This window comes from Columba livia, chromosome 2, assembly GCF_036013475.1.
Source record: "Columba livia isolate bColLiv1 breed racing homer chromosome 2, bColLiv1.pat.W.v2, whole genome shotgun sequence".
Classification (NCBI taxonomy): Eukaryota; Metazoa; Chordata; class Aves; order Columbiformes; family Columbidae; genus Columba; species Columba livia.
This window is the reverse complement of record NC_088603.1, coordinates 154,247,621-154,270,735: the sequence shown is the minus strand read 5'-3', so window position 1 is coordinate 154,270,735 and position 23,115 is coordinate 154,247,621. Positions and strand designations below refer to the sequence as shown.

Genomic DNA, 23,115 nt, shown 5'->3' with positions numbered 1-23,115 from the left:
GCCCAGGCTGGGAGCGAGAGGACATAGTACGTTTGAATCCAAATAGGTCAAGTGCTCCTATTAGGGATGTATAAATGGTCAATCAATTAAACTAGCTGCCTAATGGCTTTGTAATTCTGGCTTGTAACACAGTATATTAGTTATCAAATGTGTTATTTATATCTGTGATAAATTTTTAATGTATTATTTATTGACTCTTTATAAACTTTTTGTGGCTGCCAACCCCCCAGAAGTGCACACAGTAAATAGAAAACTCGAAGTATTATGTTGTACTTTCCATAGCTTGCACTGACTGTCAGGGCCAGATTAGGCACAGATGCTAAACACCTCTAAATTTAATTGTGGGCAGTTTTGACACCTTCATAGCACAAGAAAGACCAAACGGAAATCCCAGGTTAATGATGGAGAAAATCCCTGTGGTGTCATTAAACCTTCTCCAGAGTGAATTCAGTCTGCCTGATGAATAAATGTTTAATGCAGAGCCGTATCAGTTGGTGTCATCGATTGTAAGATGAACGCTGTTGGTTTAATGAGGAGCCCATCAGTGTGAACATGAGTTAACAACCTCACAGTGCCAACAACTGCTCGGTATCGCTTCGAGGCAGGAATCCCAGGGAAGAGAGTCAGAGATGCTCACACGGGCACATAAATATGCTTCCAAGATTATGAGGATTATTGTCAATACCATCAATATTATCATTATCATCTAATCTTCCTCTGAATTTAGAATTATAATGCCATGAGGTTCCCTGCAGTGTGTTAATCACTCTCTTAATGTCAGAAATCAGGGTTCCTCACAATGTATTCTTTGAAGTCTGTTCCATGTGAACAACTGTATGTATAGTCACATACGTTTCTCTGCAATTTTAACCAAGAAAGAGACTGGTGAATATTTTTGAGCTGGGTACTCACAGACAGTTTAGCAAAACACCTGCTGTCAATGTGTTTGAGTTCCACCTTTAGTTTAGAGTGTCCTATAATCTGAAATAATCCTATATCCTTACCTGTAATCCTAAAAACTGAAACTAATACAGGTACAGGAATCACTTCTACAATAGTTTCAGCTTGCCTCTATTTCTAATACTGCTCTTGCCACCATTAATTTGTCTTTCTGTATTTGGATTACTGGAAGGCAGCATTCTTACTGTCTTGGGGGAATTAGCAAGACTTAAAAAAAAAAACACATGGTCATCCCAATATGAAGTAAAACCAAAAAGAAGAGGTGATAATTTTTTTCACCCTTCTCCTAGCAGAGGTGCAAATAGAGACTGTTGTTTGATTGATTGATTGCTTGCTTTTTGTTTGTTTGTTTGTTTATTTGATTGCTTTTCCATTTTGAACTCCTAAATACTTTGCTCTCCTTTAATTACCATAAACAACATATTTTCTAGATTTTTTTTTTTTTTAACGAACCATAAACAAGTCAGCAGTGGAGCTGCCCATAAAGTTTGAATTGATCACCCTTTTCGCTGGCCTCTCATAGTTTATTCCATGAAGAAAACACTGAGGGACCAGTTTGTGAGGGGTGGCTGCTTCATGATCTGCAGATGTGGCTGAGCGCACCCTCGGCATGGTAATAACCTTGAAAAGATAAGGCTAGTCTTACCTCGGCAAGTTTTGGTATTTTATCTGTGGCCTTTTTCATTGAGCCTGGCATGGTACCAATCCTGGCTACAGAAACGACGAACTGTTGTGTAAACAGTGACTTATTCACGTTATAGCTCCCACTGGAAATAAACTGATTGTGAGTTTATCTCCATAGTCATGGTCATCCATGTGTTTCCAAGTTATATCCAGGTGAATGTTGTTCTTGCATAGCTGGTGTGTTGCCGGGGGAAGGAGTTGGGTTCCCCATAATCTTGCCCTTCACATCAAACCCAGTTTCACTCTTCTCTCAAGGCTTAAGATCAGGTGCTGTATGAAGGGACAGCAGTAGGGCACACAGTGTTTATCAGGGATATGTCAATTTGATGTGGAGCCTGGAATGACTTTGCAGCATCAGCATTTTTTATTCATAGAATCATAGAGTAGTTTGGGTTAGAAAGGACCTGCAAAGGTTATCTAGTCCAACCCCTTGCAATGAGTAGCGACATTTTCCACTAGATCAGGCTGCTCAGAGCCCCATCCAGTCTGGCCTTGAATGTCTTCAGGGATGTGGCATCTACCTGCTCTCTGGGCAACCTGTGCCATCATCCTTATTGTAAAAAATTTCTTCCTTATGTCTATTCTACATCTGTCCTTTTTTACTTCAAAACCATTACCCCTTGTAGGCCCCTTTTAAGTACTGAAAAGCTCCAGTAAGGTCTCTCTAGAGCCTTCTCCAGGCTGAACAACCCCAACTCTCTCAGCCTGTCCTCACAGCAGAGCTGTTCCAGCCCTCTGAACATATTGGTGGCCTCCTCTGTCCCCTCTCCAACAGGTCCATGTCTTTCCTGTACTGAGGGCTCCAGAGCTGGATGTAGGACTCTAGGTGGTGTGTCACCAGAGCAGAGCAGAGGGGCAGAATCACCTCCCTTGTCCTGCTGGACACGCTCCTTTTGATGTAGCTCAGGCTATGATTGGCTTTCTGGGCTGCAAGTGCACATTGTCAGCTCATGTCCAGTCTTTCATCCACCAGTACCCCAAGTCCATCTCAGCAGGGCTGCTCTCAATCCCTTCATCCCCCAGCCTGTATTGATCCTGGGAGTTGCCCCAGACCAGATACAGGACCCTGTGCTTGGCCTTGTTGAACCTCATGAAGTTCACATGGGCCTACTTCTCAAGCTTGTCCAGGTCCCTCTGGATGGCATGCTGTTCATCAGGCATGTCAACCACACCACTCAGCTTGGTGTCATCTTCAAACTTGCCGAGCATTCACTCAAACCCACTGTGTCATTGGTGAAGATATTAAACAGTACTGGTCCCAGTATGGACCCCTGAGGGACACTGCTTGTCACTGATCTCCATCAGGATGATTCATCAAGGAGAGCTTTTGGATCAACCAGGAAACCAAAGACTTAAGCCCAGGTTGTCACTTTTTCCTGGGTGGTTCTTCATTTAGAGGGTGATTCATTGGTCAGAGCAAACTGTTCCAGACCTGTTTCTTGTCTGCACGTGCTGCCCAGGAGTGGAGTGAAATCGCCCTGTAGCCCCACAGGAGAGATGGTTGAAGTATCCACCCTTCTCCATGCTCAGCTCCTAAGATGACTTCTGCCACAGACATGATGGACAGGTGAGGGCAGAGATTTTGGAGCCAGATCATCTTTCATGGCACTTCCAGGCCCATTCAAAGCAAAATTTCCCACTTAACCTGAAGACATGTGTAGGAACTGTAGCCCATGGAGGGCAACACAATTAATTCTGGATATTAACACTGCAATTTCTCTAGAACAAACACTTCTTTCAGGAGTTGACTCTTGGTATGCGAAGGAGGAGGAAGCTTTTGCTGCTGCAAATGCCTCTGCAGCAGTGGAGGATAAAACATCTTCACCCTGGTGGGAGGAGGCCAGGATGGCAGCTCCCAGTGCTCAAGGGTATGGGCAGACTCGTGACCCCTTCTGAGCCAGAGCTCCGGCTCTTTCCTCAAGCATTGGGAGGGTGTTTTCATTTCCAGACCACTCAGCAACGTGCCTGATAAAGCCTGCCAAGATAAAGATTTATTTTGAGGCAACAGAATGCAACTTCCCAACCCAAGTTTCTGTTAATCTTATACCCATCTTGCACAAAAAGCTGTTTGCTTAACCTGACTGCACAGGCCTGTTACGCACGCAGGCAGGACAGGCTGTGTTAGAGTACCAGGGAGATCTCCTATCTACCCAGCCAGCCCAAGCCTGCCAGCAAACTTACTCGCTGATAAGACACAAGTAGGTAATTTTTTTTCAGATCACTGGCACCTAAAATGCCGTGCAGTTACACTCCATAAACCACCTCCAGTTTTTATTCTGTTCACTCTGATGGGTGAAATGCTGCCCAATAGCTGGCTCCAAATTCAAGAAGCATGGAGTAGATGCTGTCTTCGAATTTGTGTAAAGCTACTTTTTCTCATGGCTTAAATGTTCCGGAATAGTTTTGTTTTCTAGGCAGTGTTGGTATGAGTTGGTATGTAGTTGGAGTTGCTGGAGGTGTGCATTTTAATAAATCCAAGAGCGATATGCCAACCAGCTTGCTGACTTCAATGCTACAACCCCGTTTAACAGTGGCAGTCAGATTTATGCCTTGCAGCATAGTCAGGGATGGGGCAGAAGAGTTACAGATCATTTTCTCCCTGATTAAACGGCAGGTGAAACTTAGGGCTGCTTTTCCATGGCTGTGGGCACACAGAACAGCAGCACCCATGTCACCCCTGTGAGGATGTAAGGAGAGAGTTAGCTCTGAGAAACAAAGCTCAGTCTGATTTTAATTAAGTTATGGATGGAAAAGGGGAAAGTCATGTGGCAGCTGGTGCTTTTCCAAAATGGCATCCTGTGGTGGCGTTTGGTGCCTGAGAAAGATGGGACTCACCTTTACCTGCCAGTGCCATGGGGCCAGCAGCATTTGGGAAATCATACAATAAACAAGCCGTACAGCATCTCCTCATGTCTCCATCACTCATGTTGCTTTCAATGCTTAGTGAGACTGAACCTCTCAAGCCAGAGATGGACCAGAGGTCTTGCATGAGCTCCCAACATCATCTGCTTGAGGGAGATTCACATTTGTGCCCTGTGTTAAGTCTGACGGGCTGCCAGGCTGTCTCCTAATTGCACAATCTATCTCACGTAGCAAAAGTCTCATGCTCAGAGGTCTCTGGCAAAGTGTCAGAGCAATGAAGTGTTTCTTTCTAAATGTCAGCCAGCTCTGGGCAGTGGGAGGCAGCCAGCGATGAGCCAGGGCAGACAAGCCTGTGGTTTGCAGTGAAACAGTCCCCTCCGTTGTTCCTCTCCAGGCTTAAGCACAGAACTGGGGAGGAAATGAATGTATATTTTTCCAGGGACAGGCTTTTTGCTGCCCTGGGATGACATCTTCCAAGACTGTTCTGGGCCTTTGTGGGTGCATTAAAGCAAGATTTAACCTTCCATCCTCTCCCAGGCCCAGGCTTTGAGACCAGAGGTTGCTCAAGTAGTTACTCACAAGGAGTGTTGATGGGAAGAAAGTCCCAAAACAGCATGAAGGATGCTTGAGGACATATTGTTTGTGTTGCCAAAAGGCTTTAGGACAATATAGCTGTCAGTGGCTTAGCTGGGAAACTAATTCATCTGTGGAGGTTTTGAAGGGGGGATCTGGGCTTCTGAAAATGGACATTTACAGTTCTGCCACTGAGACCTTTCTAGCACAGCACAGTCTCTTGAAGTTGAATTGTGGCAAATCTCTACTCCTTGAAGTATTCATTTTCCAGCTGTATAATACTCTGTGTTGTAGAAGGTTTGTGTGATGGCCACCATCAGTCATGAGAGAGCTTCAGCAGGTCACATTGTCCTTCCTCAGCTTCTACCGGGGCAGTTGGGTACGTGGTTTTTTAAGTTAAAAGGAATTCAGGACCTTTGAACTGTTCAAGCAGTGAATGGAAAGCTGGAAATATGTCTGTACAGAGATGCTGTTCCTTGTTGCCTTTGTACTGTTCTGCCCAACACACTGCATCTGGAAAACACTGGAGGCATTAAACTAGAGAAATGCATTTCATACCAGGGTTTTAATGTGAGTTATGGTCCAGAAGGCAAAAGCTGGATCCTGAAGCATCAGCATCTAATGCAAGCTAACAAAGATCTCCTCAAAGTGGTGCTGGTATTAAATACTTCCTTGGTAGCAAAGTAGGCATCAAAAAGGGGTCAAACTCCACCATAGTTGGACATTTTTAACTTGGAGGGATGAGAAGACGCGCTGTGATTTTTTTTCTTGACATTTTTTCATTATTGTTTTCAATAGTTCTGCTAATAGTGTGTGGCTGATCACACAGATCTTGTGCAATACCCAAATGCTCTTCCCTTGTATCCCATGCATCCCATGCCCCTAGGCAGCAACCCATGAGTCCCAAAGGTGCTCTGGTGTTGACTCATCTGGATGAGTGTCATGCCTGGGGTTGAGACTGGCAGGGACCTAGACAGGGTGTCCCTTCTTCTGAGTCCTTTTTTCAGGTTCCCACCTGCCTTTTGGCCCCTGTGCTCCTCTGGGCTGGTGTAGAAGGGCCTTTGATGGGCTGGTGGCTCCTGGAATGGGCCTGGGAGCCACTGGAACTGGGGGTTATTTGGGCTCCCCCTCCTGCCGTTGTCTCTCTATGCCCCTTTGTGTGTGTGCAGATAAGCTTTTAGTGCATAACCTAACAAGTGCAATGAGAATACATTGCATTTGTAGGTGGATTTGTCAAAAAATGCTTCCTGAAAGTGTTACGAATTGCTTTATATTAGTCCATTGAACTGACATGTTTTTATCCTTGTCTGTTAATTACCAAACTGGCAAGGGACCAGGGACATTCTTCAGATTGTGAGTTTATAATACGAAAATGATATATCCTGGGAAAGAAAAAAAAAAAGTAGTGAGAAGACAATGAAGACAAACAATCACAATGGATTAATCTTGGTATATTCTGTAATAGTAAACAGACAAAAGATTAAGCTCTGCTCTCATTTGTGACTGTTTAATCACACTGGACCCACTTCTATGCTCAGGACAGATCCTGGAGGAAGCTGCCCCTTGTTCTAAACCTTCCCCTCTCTGCTTTTGCCCGATCAATGTTATTTCACATTTTCCCTGCATTGCATGTCACTGGCAGTTGGCAGCATAAATAAATTATCCCAAGGTGTACAGGGGTGCCTTACATGGGGACAAGGGTATATGTAGGACAGGAGAGGAGGTGGGAAGGTAGCAGGAGAAATCCAGACCACAGCTAAGACCTTAAGCACCCCAGTCACTTAAGGTAGCTTAACCTGCTGCTTGTATGGGCTGAGCTGGGATATCTGTCCACAGGCACAGCTGAACGCATGCTGTATGTAAACTCTGCTTAATTCTTGGGAGACTGTAACTGTGACAGGGGCTGGGCATGGAATTTAAGCCTCTGTACCTGAAGTTATTTCTGGGTCTGAGGCCAAAATATCCTGTTCACAGTTGTGCTAATGCCAAGGTCACACCGAGGTATGTTGATAAGGACCGTGGCTGGTATCACACTACTTACTTGTAATGGCTTTAATTAACTATTACAAATAGTATCAGGAGGTGAAGCACATTCCCAACAGCTGGGGTTGGCAGCCCTGTGGTTTTCCACAGCAGCTGTTGCTTTGGCATCATCCCTGCCCTTCCTGCTTCCCAGCATCTTGGTGAATCCTGTGGAAACCCTTTTGCGAAGATTTGTGAATATATGTGAACAGAGAGAGATACTGGGACAGTCTGAGATGTTGTGCAAGATGATGGGAGAAGTAAAAGTACTGATGTCTGGTTTCGGTCTAATGTTGTGTTTTAAGAAAGGAAAAAAATGGTCCCGGTTCAAGTCACAGTGAACTCGATGAAAGCATTTTTCATTCATTTCAGCCTTTCTTTTCCTCAGGCCCTAAATCACATTTATAGTCCCCAGAGCCTTGCTGTAAAGTTGTATATGTGCTTTTTTTTTTTCTGTCATGAGTATCCATAGAAAACTTGGGCATTCATAGGAAACTGTAAATAGCGAAAATTAAAATAGAGTATCCGGTGTATATTTCCACACTGGAAAAGGCCCTCAGGAGTTCTTCTGGTTTCTCACCTTCCCATCACATGCTATAAAAGGCGGGATGATTAGGAGTTTGGAGACACTGCAGTCTACTGTGTAAACACTGCATGGGTTTTTTTTTTTTTTTTCAAATTCTAAATATAAGTTTAACCTAAACTCTGTTTAAAAAAGAAAAAAAAAAAATCTGGTGAAATGGGTGTTTGCTTTGGAGGCCAGAACTGTTTCCTTTGTGAACAATGCTCCATTTTATGGGCTTTTCCAAGAAAGGCTGGATAATCCCCCTCCCTTCTCCACTTAAAATATAATAGAGGAGCAGGAGCTGTGTTTACGAACACCAAACCGGCCCAGCACTAACAACAGTAGGGATTCTACCCACCGGCATTGCAGCGCTTGAATTATCCGGTCTGTAAATGGAAAATCAATCTGCCTCTGCCATTTGGCATATTTTGGGGGGTTTCGAGGCTGTGTTTTTGTTTAGACCAACAACTCCATCCAGGCTAGTAAAGCAAATGTGTTTGGGGCTGCTCTGCAGCACAGGGGCCAGCTGGCATGGTCGGGGCTGTGTTTTTAAGCTCCTTTTCTAACTCTGAAAGGCCCAGCAACAGCATCCCCCCTGCCTTTGGGTTGTAATTCCCGAACCGTACCCAGGAACAGCTTGGAAGATTTCTGGTTAGCTCCAAAACCTCCCTCTAAAAAGTTAAAGCAAGCACAGGATTGTTCCCTGGTGGTATTTGATTTACTGGTGCAGGCAAGCCCAAGCAGCCAGGGTTAATAAAGCTTTTTGTTATCCAGCCTGACCCACTTGTCAGCTCTTGAGCTCCTGTAAATGCATTTGTAGGGGCCAGACTTAAAATAAATCTTGAGGCATTTGGCAAACAGCAGCTAATTGAACAGCGCATGCAACCCATCATGTGCTGCAGATGAGAAACCTGCAGCAGAGCAAAGGCTTAAGACCACAATCTGAGGCTCCTGCCATCGGATTTGACTTTATGGGACTCATTAAATATTTACATATCCCCTCTAAAAACCAGGCCTGTGCTGTGTCCAAGACACCATGTCAAACACCTTGGAAAAGCAGTTTGGCCTTGGGCAGATCCTCGCGGATCCCCAGGAGAAAAGCCAGCAGCACAGCTGAGGATGCTGTGCCCAGCCCAGCCCTGTGGCCACCAAATGCACTTCTCCCATGTCTGGATAATCATCAGATTTGGGTGATGGAATGAGAGGGATCCTGCATCAGTGTGGTACACAGAAGGGGTTAAAATCATGTTTTTTCACGGGTAGTAGTTGCAGTTCTGCTGTTTGCTGACCTGAAACCCGCAGCTGAGTAGCAAGTGAGACTTCTTTTGCTGGTTTTTGTTTGTTCATAAATTGCACATACTCTGACATAGATGTTTCTCTGTTTTTTGTTTGTTTGTTTGTTTTAATTAAAAGTGTATTATTTAAGCAGTGGCACTTTGGGACTTTTTACAAACATCTGAAGTTTTAAAAACTACAACACTTTTTTCTTCCCACAAAACAATTGCATCATAAAAGGAAGGGATTAATTTTTTGATTTTTAAAAGCTCATTTAAATCCCCGCTGCCAGGCAGGGGACACCAGAAGGGGAGTGAAGAGGAGCTCCGGGTCCCTCCGTATCCCCTGACTCGCGGAGGTGAAGCAGCTCCCCGTGTCTCTGCCTGGCTCGGGATCTCGCAGGAACTCTCTGAGATCACAGGCTGCCCTCACCTACACTCCCTTGGCAGGAAAAATAGGAATAATCCATGCAAAACAAAGACCATTTATACTTTGATTTCCTTTGTGTATCCCAGGATGCCTGAGCTGTTCTTACTTGGCTTTCTCTGAATCACGAATCCAACCCCGACCCTTAAGAAATTAAGCCTGTCAGGGCGGGTGGAGGAAGAGAAAGGAAACAATTCCTCTTCCTCCCTGTCCTGCTCCTCCCTCCTTTGCAGAGTGTTTTTTCTTCAGCTGCTTTGAGTTATGAATACTTTACTGCATATCTTGTGGCTATCAAGGTCAGCCTAAGGGAAGGAGGTGAGTCATGGCCATTCAAATGGCTACAAACTGTAATTCAAATAAGGCCAGGGCGCCGGGGCTGGTTCGATACAAAGGGGCTCAATGTCCACAGGTCGATGCTCTGCCCTTTCGGAAATTTCACCTTGAAACTTCTTATTGTGTAAATACCGCAGCAGAAATTGCAGCTGGTGCTGCTGTGTCGAGGGCTCTGAGTTGATCAGAACTTTTAGAGTGGGCAGAGAAAAGCAGAGAAATTAGGTTTGGAGCAATGCAAAAAGCTTTCTAACAATATTTTTTCTTTCTTTTGTGTGTATGTGTCTGTGTCTCCAGGCTGAAAACTGCTCTTCATGGCTTAAATGGACATCAAAGCACGTCTCTCTGCTGGAATGTACGTCCCCGGATGATTTGATCCTTCATGAACTAACTTCCAAGAAAAAAGAAATAAACACCCTCTTCTTTCTACAATTTGCTTGCTTTAATTTATGGCTTGCTCCCACACAGAATACCTAAGTTTTAATGCTGATATTGCTCCCCTCCAAGTCTTCTGGTAAGCGAAATGGCAATGGCCCGTCTTCCTTAAACTCGGTGAGAGAGGTTAGCATCAGGTTACGGAGAGGTGGAAGACTTGGAAGCACTGTGAGAAGGCTAAGGGAAATACCTGGCTTTGCCTTTTTTAAGCTCATTTGGGGGAAACAAAGCTTCTTTCCTTATGGATGGAGGTAGTGGAGTCGGTATGTTCAGCCTAAGCCCAAGGTAGCAGCTGGCGGGCACCTGCAGCACCCTTTCCTTTTTGCCTTACATTGGACCCTACGTCATCCTTGGTCAGTGGCGACGGCAGAACCTGGGCAGGAAAGATGGTCGTCGTACGGAGGAGGAATGTGAAAGTCTTTACCTTTGCCTTTTTGCTCATCACGGTGACGTCATTTCTACTGAACTACACGCACCAGGTGACCACGACCACCTGGGATCCGAGACATCTCGTCATGCAGTTTTCTGAGCAAGTCCAAAAACTTTTCAAGTACCCCAGGAGACCCTGCAGCTGTCGCTCGTGCATTTCTGAGCTGGGACATTCCCTCTGGTTCGATCAGAGATTTAATTCAACTATGCAACCTTTCTTGACCTCACAAAATGCCTTGATCCCAGAAGACAGCTACAGGTGGTGGCTGGTAAGTGGGACGTGTGGGTACATCCTGGTGTTCGTGCGATGGTTGCGGTGTCAGGCTTTCAGCGATGCTGAGCAGATAGTGGGAGATGGTTCCTGCCAAAAGCATTTGCTGTCCCAGCTGACAAGGCAGGCAGAGGTGGAAGAAAGTGGGGAGTTCGTGCTGCTGTTTAGCTTATAGGCACTCAGAGTGCATGTTCACCTGCTCCAAGCTGGAAAATCCCTATCAGAGATAAGCAGTGAATCCAGAATTTGTGAATGTCAATATTGCCTTTTTTCTCCCCTATTTTCAAAAGACTAGACTTCATAAGCCAGCTCGTTTCGCTTCAGATGATAAAAAGGGTTTTTGTCATCCATCAAGGTTGCAAAGAAAACTCATTGTGAAGTGTGTAATTCACCTGGTGCTCTCCCTAGCATAAGATATGTAAACAATTAGCAGGGTTAAACAGAAAATGATTAATTCCATGTGTATGAGAACAGTCTCCATTGTGGACGGTGATGTAAAATGGATCTGTAAAGCTCATGGGTGGCCATGGGTCATTGGGAAGGAGCAGCCTCTGCATATCCTCTGAGTAGGATGGTCCAAAGAGCCTGATCCAAACATCATGAAAGCTGGTGATACCTTGTTTGGAAAGCAAAGAAGGGAAGGAGTCATATCCTGATGTTTTGCCTAATTAAAGCCCCTTTTATGTTCTTTTCAAACAAGACTAATTTTATGAATTGCTCGAGGCCTGTGCTGCCAAGCTGCCAAAGTGCAGGTTCTGGCTGCAGCACCCCGTCAAATCACAGTTTCATTATGAGTAGTGTCCCTGTGCCTTTCTTTGAACATAAAACCACATGCAAGCTTGATGTTGCATTTGGGGCTTTCAGCCCTTCCCTGGTGCTCTGGGGAGGCCACTCTGACAGGTGCCGCTTTCACAGTGGGGACATTCCATTTTCGGAGCAGGTGTCAGGTGCTGTGGGAATAAGGCTGTGTCTGATTTATCACTTCTCACTCTGCTGGTTTTTGCATGTACTGGTGAAAGAGATGCCACTGAACTCTGATGTTTTTAACTATTGCATAAATCACTTCCTCATTTTATGATGAAACCGACCTTTTTGCCATGAGTCCCACAGATTTCAGGTGTTGCATCCTTCCATCTCTCCCTTGGCTATGACTTGGCAATGATTTTCCATCACCTGTGTTTTTTTCTTGCATTCTGCAGACCCTTTTCCTTCTCGTCCCCACATTTCCCAGCTGGGCTTTGCTGGAGCCATGAGAAGGGAAGATGGGAAGCTCACATCCTAATTCCCCTTGGCCTGGGGTGAGGTTTCTCCAGGCAGCTGAGCTGATGGAACAACTGGCAGTTTTTGGAAGAGGGGGGAATAACCCAAATCAAGCTTAGTAGATGAGAGGATGAGGTTGTTTGTGGACAGCATTAGCAGGAAGGCTGGTTGTAAAGTGCCTCCGGATTGCCTCTGAATGGAATCATAGAACAATAAAATCATATAACAGTTTGGTTTGGAATGGACCTTCAAAGGCTATCTAGTCCAACCTCTGCCATGAGCATGGACATCTTCACCCAGATCAGGTTGCTCAGAGCCCCATCCAGCTGGGCCTTGAATGTCTTCAAGGTTGGGGCATCTACCACCTCTCTGGGCAACCTGGGCCAGTGTTTCACCACCCCCAGTGTAAAAAATTTCTTCCTCATGTCTAGCCTGAATCTCCCCTCCTTCAGTTTAAAACCATCACCCCTTGTCCTATCACAACAGGCCCTGATAGAATGTCTGTCCCAATCTTTCTTGTGAGAATCTTTTAAGTACTGAAAGGCTGCGATAAGGTTTCCCTGGAACCTTCTCTTCTCCAGGCTGAACAACTCCAAATCTCTCAGCCTGTCCTCACAGCAGAGCTGTTGCTGTGCTCTGATCATTTTGGTGTCCTCCTCTGGCCCCTCTCCAGCAGGTCCAAACTGGGAGCACTCAGCATCTCAAGATGGTGCTGAGGAGAGGGTGGGATAATCAATCCCAAATCCTGGCATTACTGTGGGGGCTGCACTGCTGCAGCATCCAGCTGAGATGTCCCATGAGATGCGTCTGGGTCGGGAAGGTGCCTCTGTTATGGGGGTTCTGCTCCCCAGGGCTTGCACATTGTCCCTGAGCAAAACCACGCTGCATTCTGCATTCAAACGTGAGAAAAAGGAAGAAAAGAAAACAAACAAACAAAAAAGATTTTGGAATTTCTTTACAGAGTTCTGAATTCAGCTCAACCTGAAACAGGGTGTTTGATTGTTTGTTTGTTTTTTGTGAGCGTTGTTTCTTTTTTTAAAAATTGTGACTTTCAGGACAGCCCAAAGGCTTTTCTTCCTTTGCCCCTCCCCAGCCCAAATAGAAGCTGTCCATTAACTTTCAGGGCTGTCTAACCCCATTCTTAGTATTTTCATTCATTTTTTGAATTCAGGTCAAGTTCAAAGGCAATGCAGCATTTCAGAACACAAAATCAAAGTAGTTTTTTCTTAGTTGGTAAAAATACATCTTCTTAGATTTTTACACTTTTTCCATCATTTTTTTTTTTCATCCAGAACTTTTCTTCAGCTAGAATGTGTGAAACATTTTGGTGTCTTACAAAACTGCAATGTTCACTGGAAATCAGTTCCTTACTGAAAATACTTGCTTTGATCTATGATAGATGGAGTAGGTGCCCTGAATCCTCTGGAAGATGCTTCTGGGTAAACTTAGGCATGACGTGATCTCAACTCATTGCAATCTATTTCCTATGTACATATTGCTTTGGGTATTTCTGAGACAGTGTAATTTCTACTGCGAGTAATTCCCAGGTGCATCCTGACCACACTTCCTTTTCACTGTTCGTTTTTAGGCTCATCTTCAAAGTGATTCTGAGATTTCAGTCTGCCTTAAAGAAAACTTTGCTCATGGCCATGTTTTACTGTTACTTACTTTGCCAACTCAGTAATTTGTGACTTTTTACTATATTTGTACTTGAAAGATAAGGCACGAGGAGACCTAAGATTCCTTAAACATTTCAGGGGAGAAATGACTGTGCGTTCACTCTCGGGAACTGACTTCAGACCAGCGTGGTGGTTTCATCATGCATAACTGAGATGATGGTGACTTCACTGGAGCCATTTATTATAAAGCTGTGACTTTCCTGTCATGGGAAGACTCATGTAATGTGCTTGGACTAAACATAGGCAGAGCCCTTGCCAGAGACCTCTCTGTCTACCAAGCACAGTCTGCCTTCCCTTCCCATTAACCCTGTTGCTGTGTATGCGAATAAGGATTTTTCATCCAAACAGTCCTGTAGCATTAGTATCCCTAGGAAAGTAAGGACTGATTTCAGAGCCTGATGATCAGTATTTGAGACGAAATGTGGCCAAAGGATGGGGTGGTTTCACGTGCTTGCAGCTCTTCACATGGCTGCCAGGATGCTTTATGGTTCTCTCTCCTCCACCTGTGTGTCTCTCTGCCTGTCCATCCATCTTTCTTTCACCATCTTACACTCAGGGACTGTGAGAGTCTCAGTGTTTTGGAATTTGGCACCTTAGGTTACGTGATGAATTTCTTTCTGTTTATATTTTCTTTCTCACTTCCTTGAGCTGACTCACCTGCAAGTTTTTAATCATTCCATGACACAAATGTTGTGAACATTTTCACTAAGTTTAGTAACATGTATATAAGGAAATGCAACAAGAATTATATGCTGTAACACAGCATACCATTTATTTATAATTTCCTTGTTTTATTCTCAGGGTTTTTTGGCATTGTTTTTGGTGGTCAGAAAGTATGAAAATATGATATCAGAACCTGCCGTTCTAAATCCGAAATAACCCTGTTGAGGCTGATGGATTAAAACTGTGATGTAAAATGAGGCTCAGAGTTCCCTGGCAATCTTATCTGTAGCACATCGTTCACAAACTACCACGTTATAAAATTTTTTATCTCAAGTCTTATGATATTTGAGGGATTTGCTTTCTTTTTTTTTTGGAAGAAAGCTTGGCTTTTGGGACCATGTGATTAGCTTATCTAAAAGAAATGTTAGCTTTTAGTCCTTTTGTTTGTAGGAAGAAATGTAATATATGGCTTAAAGATTTGTTAAGCAGACGGTGAACAAAAGGGCATCCCCAACATATGCTCTGGGGAAGTCACGGAAGCTGCACTTATTTTTAAGACAGCAGCAGAGCTACTTGGCACCTCAGTCATGCATTTTGAATGCTCTTTGTAGAAAGTTTGCCCAAATACTTTGATCACCAGAAGTCTTCTTTAAATTGGGACACTGTCTGTGATACTTTGAAAGCAATACAAAGAGCACACCTCTCTGAAAGTGGCATGTTCACTGCAGAAGGTGACACCAAATCCAGCCCAGATTCCATGCTCTAGTCCCAGTGCCTGCTACATGTCCAGTCCCAGCTGGTGTCATACAGCTTGGATGCAAGTGTGACATTGAAACCAGCCTTGGACATACTGGAAGAGAATCATGGAGTCATAGAACCATTTTGGTTGGAAGAGGCCCTCAAGATCACCGAGTCCAACCATTAACCTAACACTGGCACTAAACTATGTCCCTAAAAACCTCATCTATGTGTCTTTTAAACACCTCCAATGATGGTGATTCAAACCCTTCCCTGGGCAGCCTATTCCAATGCTTAATAACCCCTTCAGTGAATAAGTTTTTTCAATATCCAATCTAAACCTTCCCTGGTGCAATTTGAGGCCATTTCCTCTCATCCTACTGCTTGTTACTTGGGAGAAGAGACCAACACCCTCCATGCTACAACCTCCTTTCAGGCAGTTGTAGACAGTGATAAGATCTCCCCTCAGCCTCCTTTTCTCCAGGCTGAAGAGCCCCACTTAACTCAGCTGCTCCTCATCAGACTTGTGCTCCAGGCCCCTCACCAGTTTCATTGCCCTTCTGAACTCGCTCCAGGACCTCAATGTCTTTTTTGTAGTGAGGGGCCCAAAACTGAACACAACATTCGAGGTGGGGCCTCACCAATGCAGAGCACAGGGGGACAGTCATTTCTCTAGTCGTGCTGGCCACACTATTCCTGATACAAGCCAGGATGCTGTTGGCCTTTTTGGCCACCTGAGCACACTGCTGGCTCATGTTCAGCTGGCTGTTGACCAAGATCCCCACATCCTTTTCCATCAGGCAGCTTTCCAGCCACTCTTCCCCAAGCCTGTAGCATTGGGTGAGAACCTAACCCTGGGCTACCCCTTCTTCACTCTGTCAGCCCCTGGGTACAGAAAGCTGGGCTGCAGCTCCAGGTTCTCCTATAGCAAAGACAGGTGGATCTGAAGTTTGTCCAAGCTCATGGGTCCCTCTACACACAGCGATGCACTCTGCCGAGCTGCAAGAGTCCTAAAGCCAGAAACGAGGACACACAAAGCTGGAGGAGGCAGGGTCTTTTCTCCTTAGAGTATCATGAAAGTGACTTGTTCCAGCCATGGAAGTCATAAATAATAGAGTTTGTCATGCACATATTATTGTGTGTTATTTATGTAATATATGCACATTACATTCTTATTTGAGAATGCATAATTTTGATGGGCACAAATCATTAAACAAAGCCCAAACTCTTGAAAGCCCCTATGTTCTTCACCTTAATGTCTTTGACAAATAGTAATTTCAGGACATTAAATATAACAATAGTAATGCCATATTTTCCAGACCAAGGAGGCATTTTTAAAATTAATGGTTTCCTTTTCACCTCTCCTTCTGTCTGCAAAATGGAGATTACCTGGATTTGCCCCACCAGGCTGTTGCCAGGATTAATCTTTGTACAATATCATATAGCAGGGAAGCACTGTACGAGTCTTAATGCCTCCAAACTGCTGCAGTGAGGCAATTAGTAGCTGTGCAAAAGGGATTCTTGTGGGGGTTTATTGCCTCTTTATCTTTTAAAAACAGTTAAAAAAATTAGAAAAAACACAAAAACTGGTATTGCTACACCAATATTGGTACCCAGGCTGCCTGGCTGTGTTCTCACAGGAGGGCTGCCCTGGCAGTCTGGCTGCTGCCAGACCCAAACCTACACCTGTCTGTCCATCACAAAGGCTGTGTCTCAGTTCATATTCTACCTGCATCCACATTACACCAGTGATTACAGATTAAGAAGGATATTTTCTACCTGCTAATAAATTGGGATTTTGAAGAAGTGTTTAATACACTGTCAAAAAATGACAGGCTGAGAGAGTTGGGGTTGTTCAGCCTGGAGAAGAGAAGGCTTCAGGGAGACCTTATTGTGACCTTTCTGTACTTTAAAGGTGCCTATAAGAAAGATGGTGACAGACTTTTTATCAGAGCATGTTACAGTAGGACAAGGAGTGATGGTTTTAAACTAAAAAAGGGAAGGTCCAGACTAGACATGAAGAAGTAATTTTTTACAATGGGGGTGTTGAAACACTGGCACAGGTTTCCCAGAGAGGTGGTAGATGCCTCATCCCTGGAGACATTCAAGGCCAGGCTGGACTGGGCTCTGAGCAGCTTCATCTGGGTGAAAATGTCCCTGCCCATGGCAGCTGGATTGGACTAGACAACCTTTGAAGGTCCTTTCCAACCCAAACCATTCTATGAATCTATGAGGTATGTGAAGGCACCATGAGAACTTTCTTCTGAGGCTCTCCTGACTGTAGCTGTGTCCTCACCACTCCAGCCTATTACCTCTCAGCAGTCTTCACATCACAGCTGAATTCACATCCTCCTCTTGCATCCCCTTAGCTGAGTTTTGAGTATTGCTCCCTGGTGATCACTGGGGATGTGATGGTACCAGAGAGCCCAGGGTAAGCCTTCTGAGAAGTGTGTAAAGTCACCAAGTTCCTTGTCATCCTTAATGGAGGTGTGCACAGTGTGTTGTAAGAAGGAGCAACAGGATGTTCCTCGGAAAGTCATTCATGGATAAAGGAAGGAAGGAAGCGGATAAATTGTAAGGGTTCTTTTTTCTTGGGGTTTTGGTTTGGTTGCTTTCTTTTTCTTTTTTTTTTTTTTAATAAAAAGATGCAAAACCAACTAGTAAACTTCAGTACATGAAGTTTGGCACTTCTACAGCAGGGAGAACAGGGTAGTTTGTCTTCCCTGTGAAGATGATTAGGAAACTTAATCTGGACCTCCAATTATAGTTTTTAAAAAACTAAGGTGAAGAGTTGACTCTCAAGTGACATGCAAATATTTTCAGTAGGGGAGCTGCAGTGTTAAGTGACTTAGTGATATTTTGTATGTGGACAAAAGGCGGGTTAAGATGCTTTTTGGACTTGGGCAAGAGGTTAAACTTCATTAGACACAGCTGTTGTTTGCATAGACTTCTGAGGAAAGCAGCCACTTCACTCAGGACACAGGGTTCAGCTGTTTCAGTGTATTTAAGCCCACTTCTAGCAGCTAGATCCATACACATATCCCTGGCAAACATCTAGGCACTTGGAGGGACGATGCTGTCCCAGTAGAGCCACATGGCACTGATGTGGCTCTGTCTTGCATGGCATGGAGACACTTTCACCCAGTGCTTTTGTTGATTTATGGGAAAGGCCGGACTGGTGGCAGCTTGTTAAAAATAAAAAAATAAAATAAAAAAAAAAAAAAAAGGAAAAAAACTGGTGTGGGAAAGCAAAGGATAATTGGCTTGTAATGGTAATACAATGGTAAAATAGTCTTTTTCAAGAAGTCACGTAAACACTGTGCAATAAAGTACTGTCTGCACATTAAGTCTGAACATTTAAAAACTACCTGCCTTAGAGATAACCAACTTCACTGCCTGCTCTGCTCTGTTTTGCTGAAATGTCAAAGACTAACCAGTGCTGACTGAAGATGAGGCCTGAAAAGTGTAGTCCAATCAGATAATCAGGGCAGAAATTAAATCAGAACACTTTTAATGAATTAGAGAATGAATGTCTTAATGTATGGATGTTCAGCACACAGAACAATAAGGTCCTCATCCTCTTTGAGGTCATTGTGGGAATCTCTCACATAAGTAATAATCTCTGCTGTGGAGGTTGTGTACAACCAAGGGATTGCAGGACAGTGTTGTCCTACTTTCTCACTGGTGTTGGTGCCCACGTTTTCATTTGGTTGCAATGGATTTACTCAAGACTGATGGCAGCCTAACAGAAAGAAAAGGCCGATCCCTTTTCCATGTAACAGGCACAGACTGGAGCACAGGAGGTTCCATTTAAACATGAGGAGAAACTTCTTTCCTTTGAGGTGCCAGAGCCTGGAACAGGCTGCCCAGAGAAGTTGTGGAGTCTCCTTCTCCGGAGACATTCAAACCCACCTGGACACATTCCTGTGTGATCTGCTCTGGTGAACCTGCTTTAGCAGGTGGGTTGGACTGGATGATCTCCAGAGGTCCATTCCAACCCCAACCATTCTGTGGTTCTGTGATTCTGTAAATGGAGGTGCCTATCTGTGATAATGTTTCTTACCATTTTAATGCATCAAACGGAAGTCAATACTCCAGATCCTTTCTGATGCTGTAATTCTGGCTGAAAAGACAATTTGTCTTAAAAAGGGAGCAGAGGTGCTTAGATTTTTCTGAGAATTACCTTCCACATCTGAATTTTCTCAGGCAAAATCACTTAAAGAATAGTTTGTTTGCTTGTTTGTGGTTTTGGTTGGTTGTGTGGTTGGTTGGTTTTTCCCCAGAATAATGTTCTTAAAAGTGTTTTGGTGCATGTTTGGTGGTTTTCCCTTTCATTTCTTAAAGACAGTCAGTTCACCTTTACAGAGAGAGATTATGCATGTATGTATGTACATGCATGTTCAAATAACTCAAAATAAGTTCCTTTTTTAAAAAAGCCTGGATTTTTTATAGTATACACCTGATACTATACTCTAAGACATCTACAAAGTCTCTATCTATTTTGAAGGCTGTAGGCTTTCTAACATTGTTATTCTTATATTCAGAGTAAAAACAGGTTGGATTGGTTTAATAAAGAATACACAAGAGTTGAGATATGTGAACATGTGTTTGTAGCATCATACAGAAATTTAGAAGATGATAAGACTTTACATTTAAATAATGGAGCCATCTACTGAATACTGACATACATGATAATAATGACAGTGCTTGTCTGGTCATCTTAATTGTCTTTTTGCTTCATGTGCAGCCATTTGGTTGCTTGACCTGGCTTTTGTACTGTGCTGCCCTCAGGGTGGGTTAAGGGAATGAAATTAAGTAAAGGGATCACTTGTACTTTCTATTAATGTGTCTGCCCTGGAGAAGGCAGTGACTATTTTGGCAATGATGTCATGGTTGCCATCAGTTCTCAACACTTCCCAATGGACTTAGATTTGGGGTAACCTGAGCCCTTGATCTTGTCTCTACCAGTGCTCAGCATCAGCTATAGCAGGGGAAAGACAAACCAAATTAATAACGTGCTTAATTACTTCCGCCCAGTGAGAGTTTTGTGCTCACCTCTTTTAATAGAAGACGGCTTTTTGCAGTCCGTATATGAGCATGTAGGTTAGCAAGGATCAGCAAGAATATTAAGATCTTGCATATCGCTGTCTACAACTACGTGAGAGGAGGTTGTATCATGGAGAGTGTTGGTCTCTTCTCCCAAGTAACAAGTGATAGGATGAGAGGAAATGATTTAAAGTTGCACCAGGGGAGGTTCAGATTGGATATTAGGAAACACTTCTTCATGGAAAGTGTTGTCAGGCATTGCAACAGGCTGCCCAGGGAAGCGGTTGAGTCAAGCCATCCCTGGAGGTGTTTAAAAGATGTGTAGATGAGGCTCTTAGGGACATGGTTTAGTGCTGGGGTTAGGTTAACTGTTGGATTTGATGATCGTAAAGGTCTTTTCCAACCAAGTTATTCCAGGATTCTCTATATAATTTCTTTGTCTTTTTTGTCTTCAGTCCTTGGCACCAGTGTTGTCTTGCAGCTTGGAGCTTCATGGATCTGTTGTTCAATTCAGTGTAAAGAAGGTTACTTTACATAAATCTGCAAAAAGGCAGCACAAAATTTAAACAAAAATTAAATTATACATCTGTGTGCTTGTGTGTGAGAGGGAGAGATCAGGACAAATTAGCAGTTCTTGGTACAAGGAAGAGAAACGCATCAAAAACTAAAGCCAAATTACCCCAGGCCATTCCATTGCCAGGAGTCGTGGGAAAAGGTGTTTCTCGTCTCTCCCTCCCTGGGCTGGCAGAGTAAGGGCAGATTTTGTGCTAGGTGCTGTTCTCCCTTTGTGAACTTGCAAACAAGCGATACCACAAGAGTGGGCAATGCTTCTTGTGAGCCTGCCAGCTCAACCTCTTTAGTAGCCCTCAGAGAACAGAGCTCCAGAAAGGGAGTGTCTGACCATCACCTGCCTTGCACCTTGCCTGTACCTTCCTGATCCAGCCATTGTTTCCACCATGCACCACAGAGCTGCTACAAAAGAGTTTCCCTCCATGGCAACAGATACAATGACCAGGGTCTGGGTGTTTTTCTTCATCCTGGAGAATTTTTTAGATTATTTTGCATCTGCCACCCTCGGAGCTAATAATTACAGGGGTTTTCTATTAAACTAGCAGCTGGTTACTCCATAGTCTGGAATATCATCTCCCACTTCTGGCATATGCCAAAATTTGTACAAGGCGTATCAGCCACTTCTGTTCTCCGTCAGGTTCCCTGGGACTCTTCTGTCCTTCCTGGGGGGTCAAAAGAAATCTTATACGTGCCCTAACAGAAGATATCTGGTCCAAGGTGGGATTAGGTTTGTAGTCACCAGAGGAACATTTATTCTGCTAAAGTCAGCCTTGGGGAGAAACCATGTTCTGTGCCACCATGGCTAGGAAGACTGGGGAGGTAAGGGAATCCAAGGAAAAGCAAGGGAAAATGGGAATGAATTTTAAGAAGTTAATTGGAAGGGATTTTTCACTTTATTTTTCACACTTCTGCTCCCAGCCCAAAGCCTGCATACTGTAGAAAACAGTGTCTGCAAGTAGAAGCAAGAATCGTCTTTGAGAAGACATTTGAATCTACATCTTGGTCACAGAAAATCTATCTATATTGGTAACCTGGAATGATTTTTCTTCCTAACAGAAATTGCAAGGGGAGAAAACTCCGAAGAACATTAATGCTACTCTGAAGGAATTGTTTGAGTTCATTCCCGGGGATGGGGATCCACTGCAGGAGCGAGGCACTTCCACGTGCAGACGGTGTGCCGTAGTGGGTAACTCTGGAAACCTTCTGCAGTCTCAGTATGGTCAAGATATTGACTCCCATGACTTTGTGCTCAGGTGAGTAGGCATCACCTCGTCTCCAGATGTCTCTGTTAAGACTTACAGGTATTTTTGGGGACAAGTGAGTAAACAACATTTCAGGGGCTATCTAGTGCTGGTACGTAGCTCAAATCTAAGTTCCTGGGATGTAAACTGTGTGTGTTGGAGATACAATGTCACGTTTTGCATGTATAGGTGTTGATACTGTGGCTTGTTTTGCACTATCCATAATTGCCCATGAAATATAGCTGAAAAAAACCTGCAGTTTTGAGTAAAACTTATTTCTGCAATTACTACTTACAAGTGATCTTTCACACACTTAATTGACTGTTGTGAGATTTGACTTTCTATCACTGGTTCATTCTTAAGCAATGGTGGGGTAGGAAAGCTAAAGTCAATTTGCAAACGACAGGAGACCACTGGTTGGCTGTGGCTACCTTGTCAAGTGTTGCATTGCCTCTTCCTTTTGAGGTAATGAAGGCTGGCTATTTTGTCCCACTGAAACGCAAGCAGGAACTAGGTAAGCAGAGCTAATCACCCAGAGGGCAGCCAAGATATCTGGCTAGGTTAATCTCTAACATGTCCAGCTTTTACACTACTGCTGCCAGTACAGCACAATTTGGGGATCAACACAGGGCAGGTCAGAGTTCCTGGAAGGGGGGAATTGCTATTGAAAATACCACGTATGTAGGGTTACAGTCCAAGAAACAATATGACCTTTAGCAGGAAACTGTGCACTGAAGTCAAGAGTCCGTGAGTGGAAGATCACCACTATTTGAACTGTTAAGGCCACCTTAAGCCGCTTGGCTTCCAGTGTGGCCTGGACATGCTGTAAAGTCCTTAGATGACATCTAAATATTCATGATAAATCATTTTGGGAGTTGCTTTCTTCATTTGCATGCCTTGCCCTCTGCTAAAAGTACCTCCTCAAAGGCAGAGACAGCCAACCTGGTCTTCAGATCCACAAAGGGAAGAGCTATAGATATTAGTCCTGCACGTTGCAAATGTGAGGCAGCTGAGGTGCATTTATTCTTAACTCCATGTCCCTAGCTATGGAGACAGCCCCATTCCCATGTGGACTTTCTTGTCGTG

At 44.0% G+C, this 23,115-nt stretch overlaps 1 protein-coding gene across 2 annotated transcripts in view; it reads left to right on the top strand.

Moving 5' to 3' along the window:
* Positions 1-23,115, top strand: part of ST3GAL1 (ST3 beta-galactoside alpha-2,3-sialyltransferase 1) — an 80,666-nt gene that overhangs the window by 41,888 nt on the left and 15,663 nt on the right. Inside the window, exons 1-3 of one of the 2 annotated variants that reach the window (XM_065054457.1) lie at positions 2,764-3,211; positions 9,995-10,830; positions 21,845-22,041. In XM_065054457.1, the coding sequence (XP_064910529.1) occupies positions 10,519-10,830; positions 21,845-22,041 (509 nt within the window). In that variant the 5' untranslated portion in view covers positions 2,764-3,211; positions 9,995-10,518. Of the gene's footprint in view, positions 1-2,763; positions 3,212-9,994; positions 10,831-21,844; positions 22,042-23,115 lie in introns of those variants that run through there. The other variant, XM_065054456.1, reaches the window with a different exon arrangement.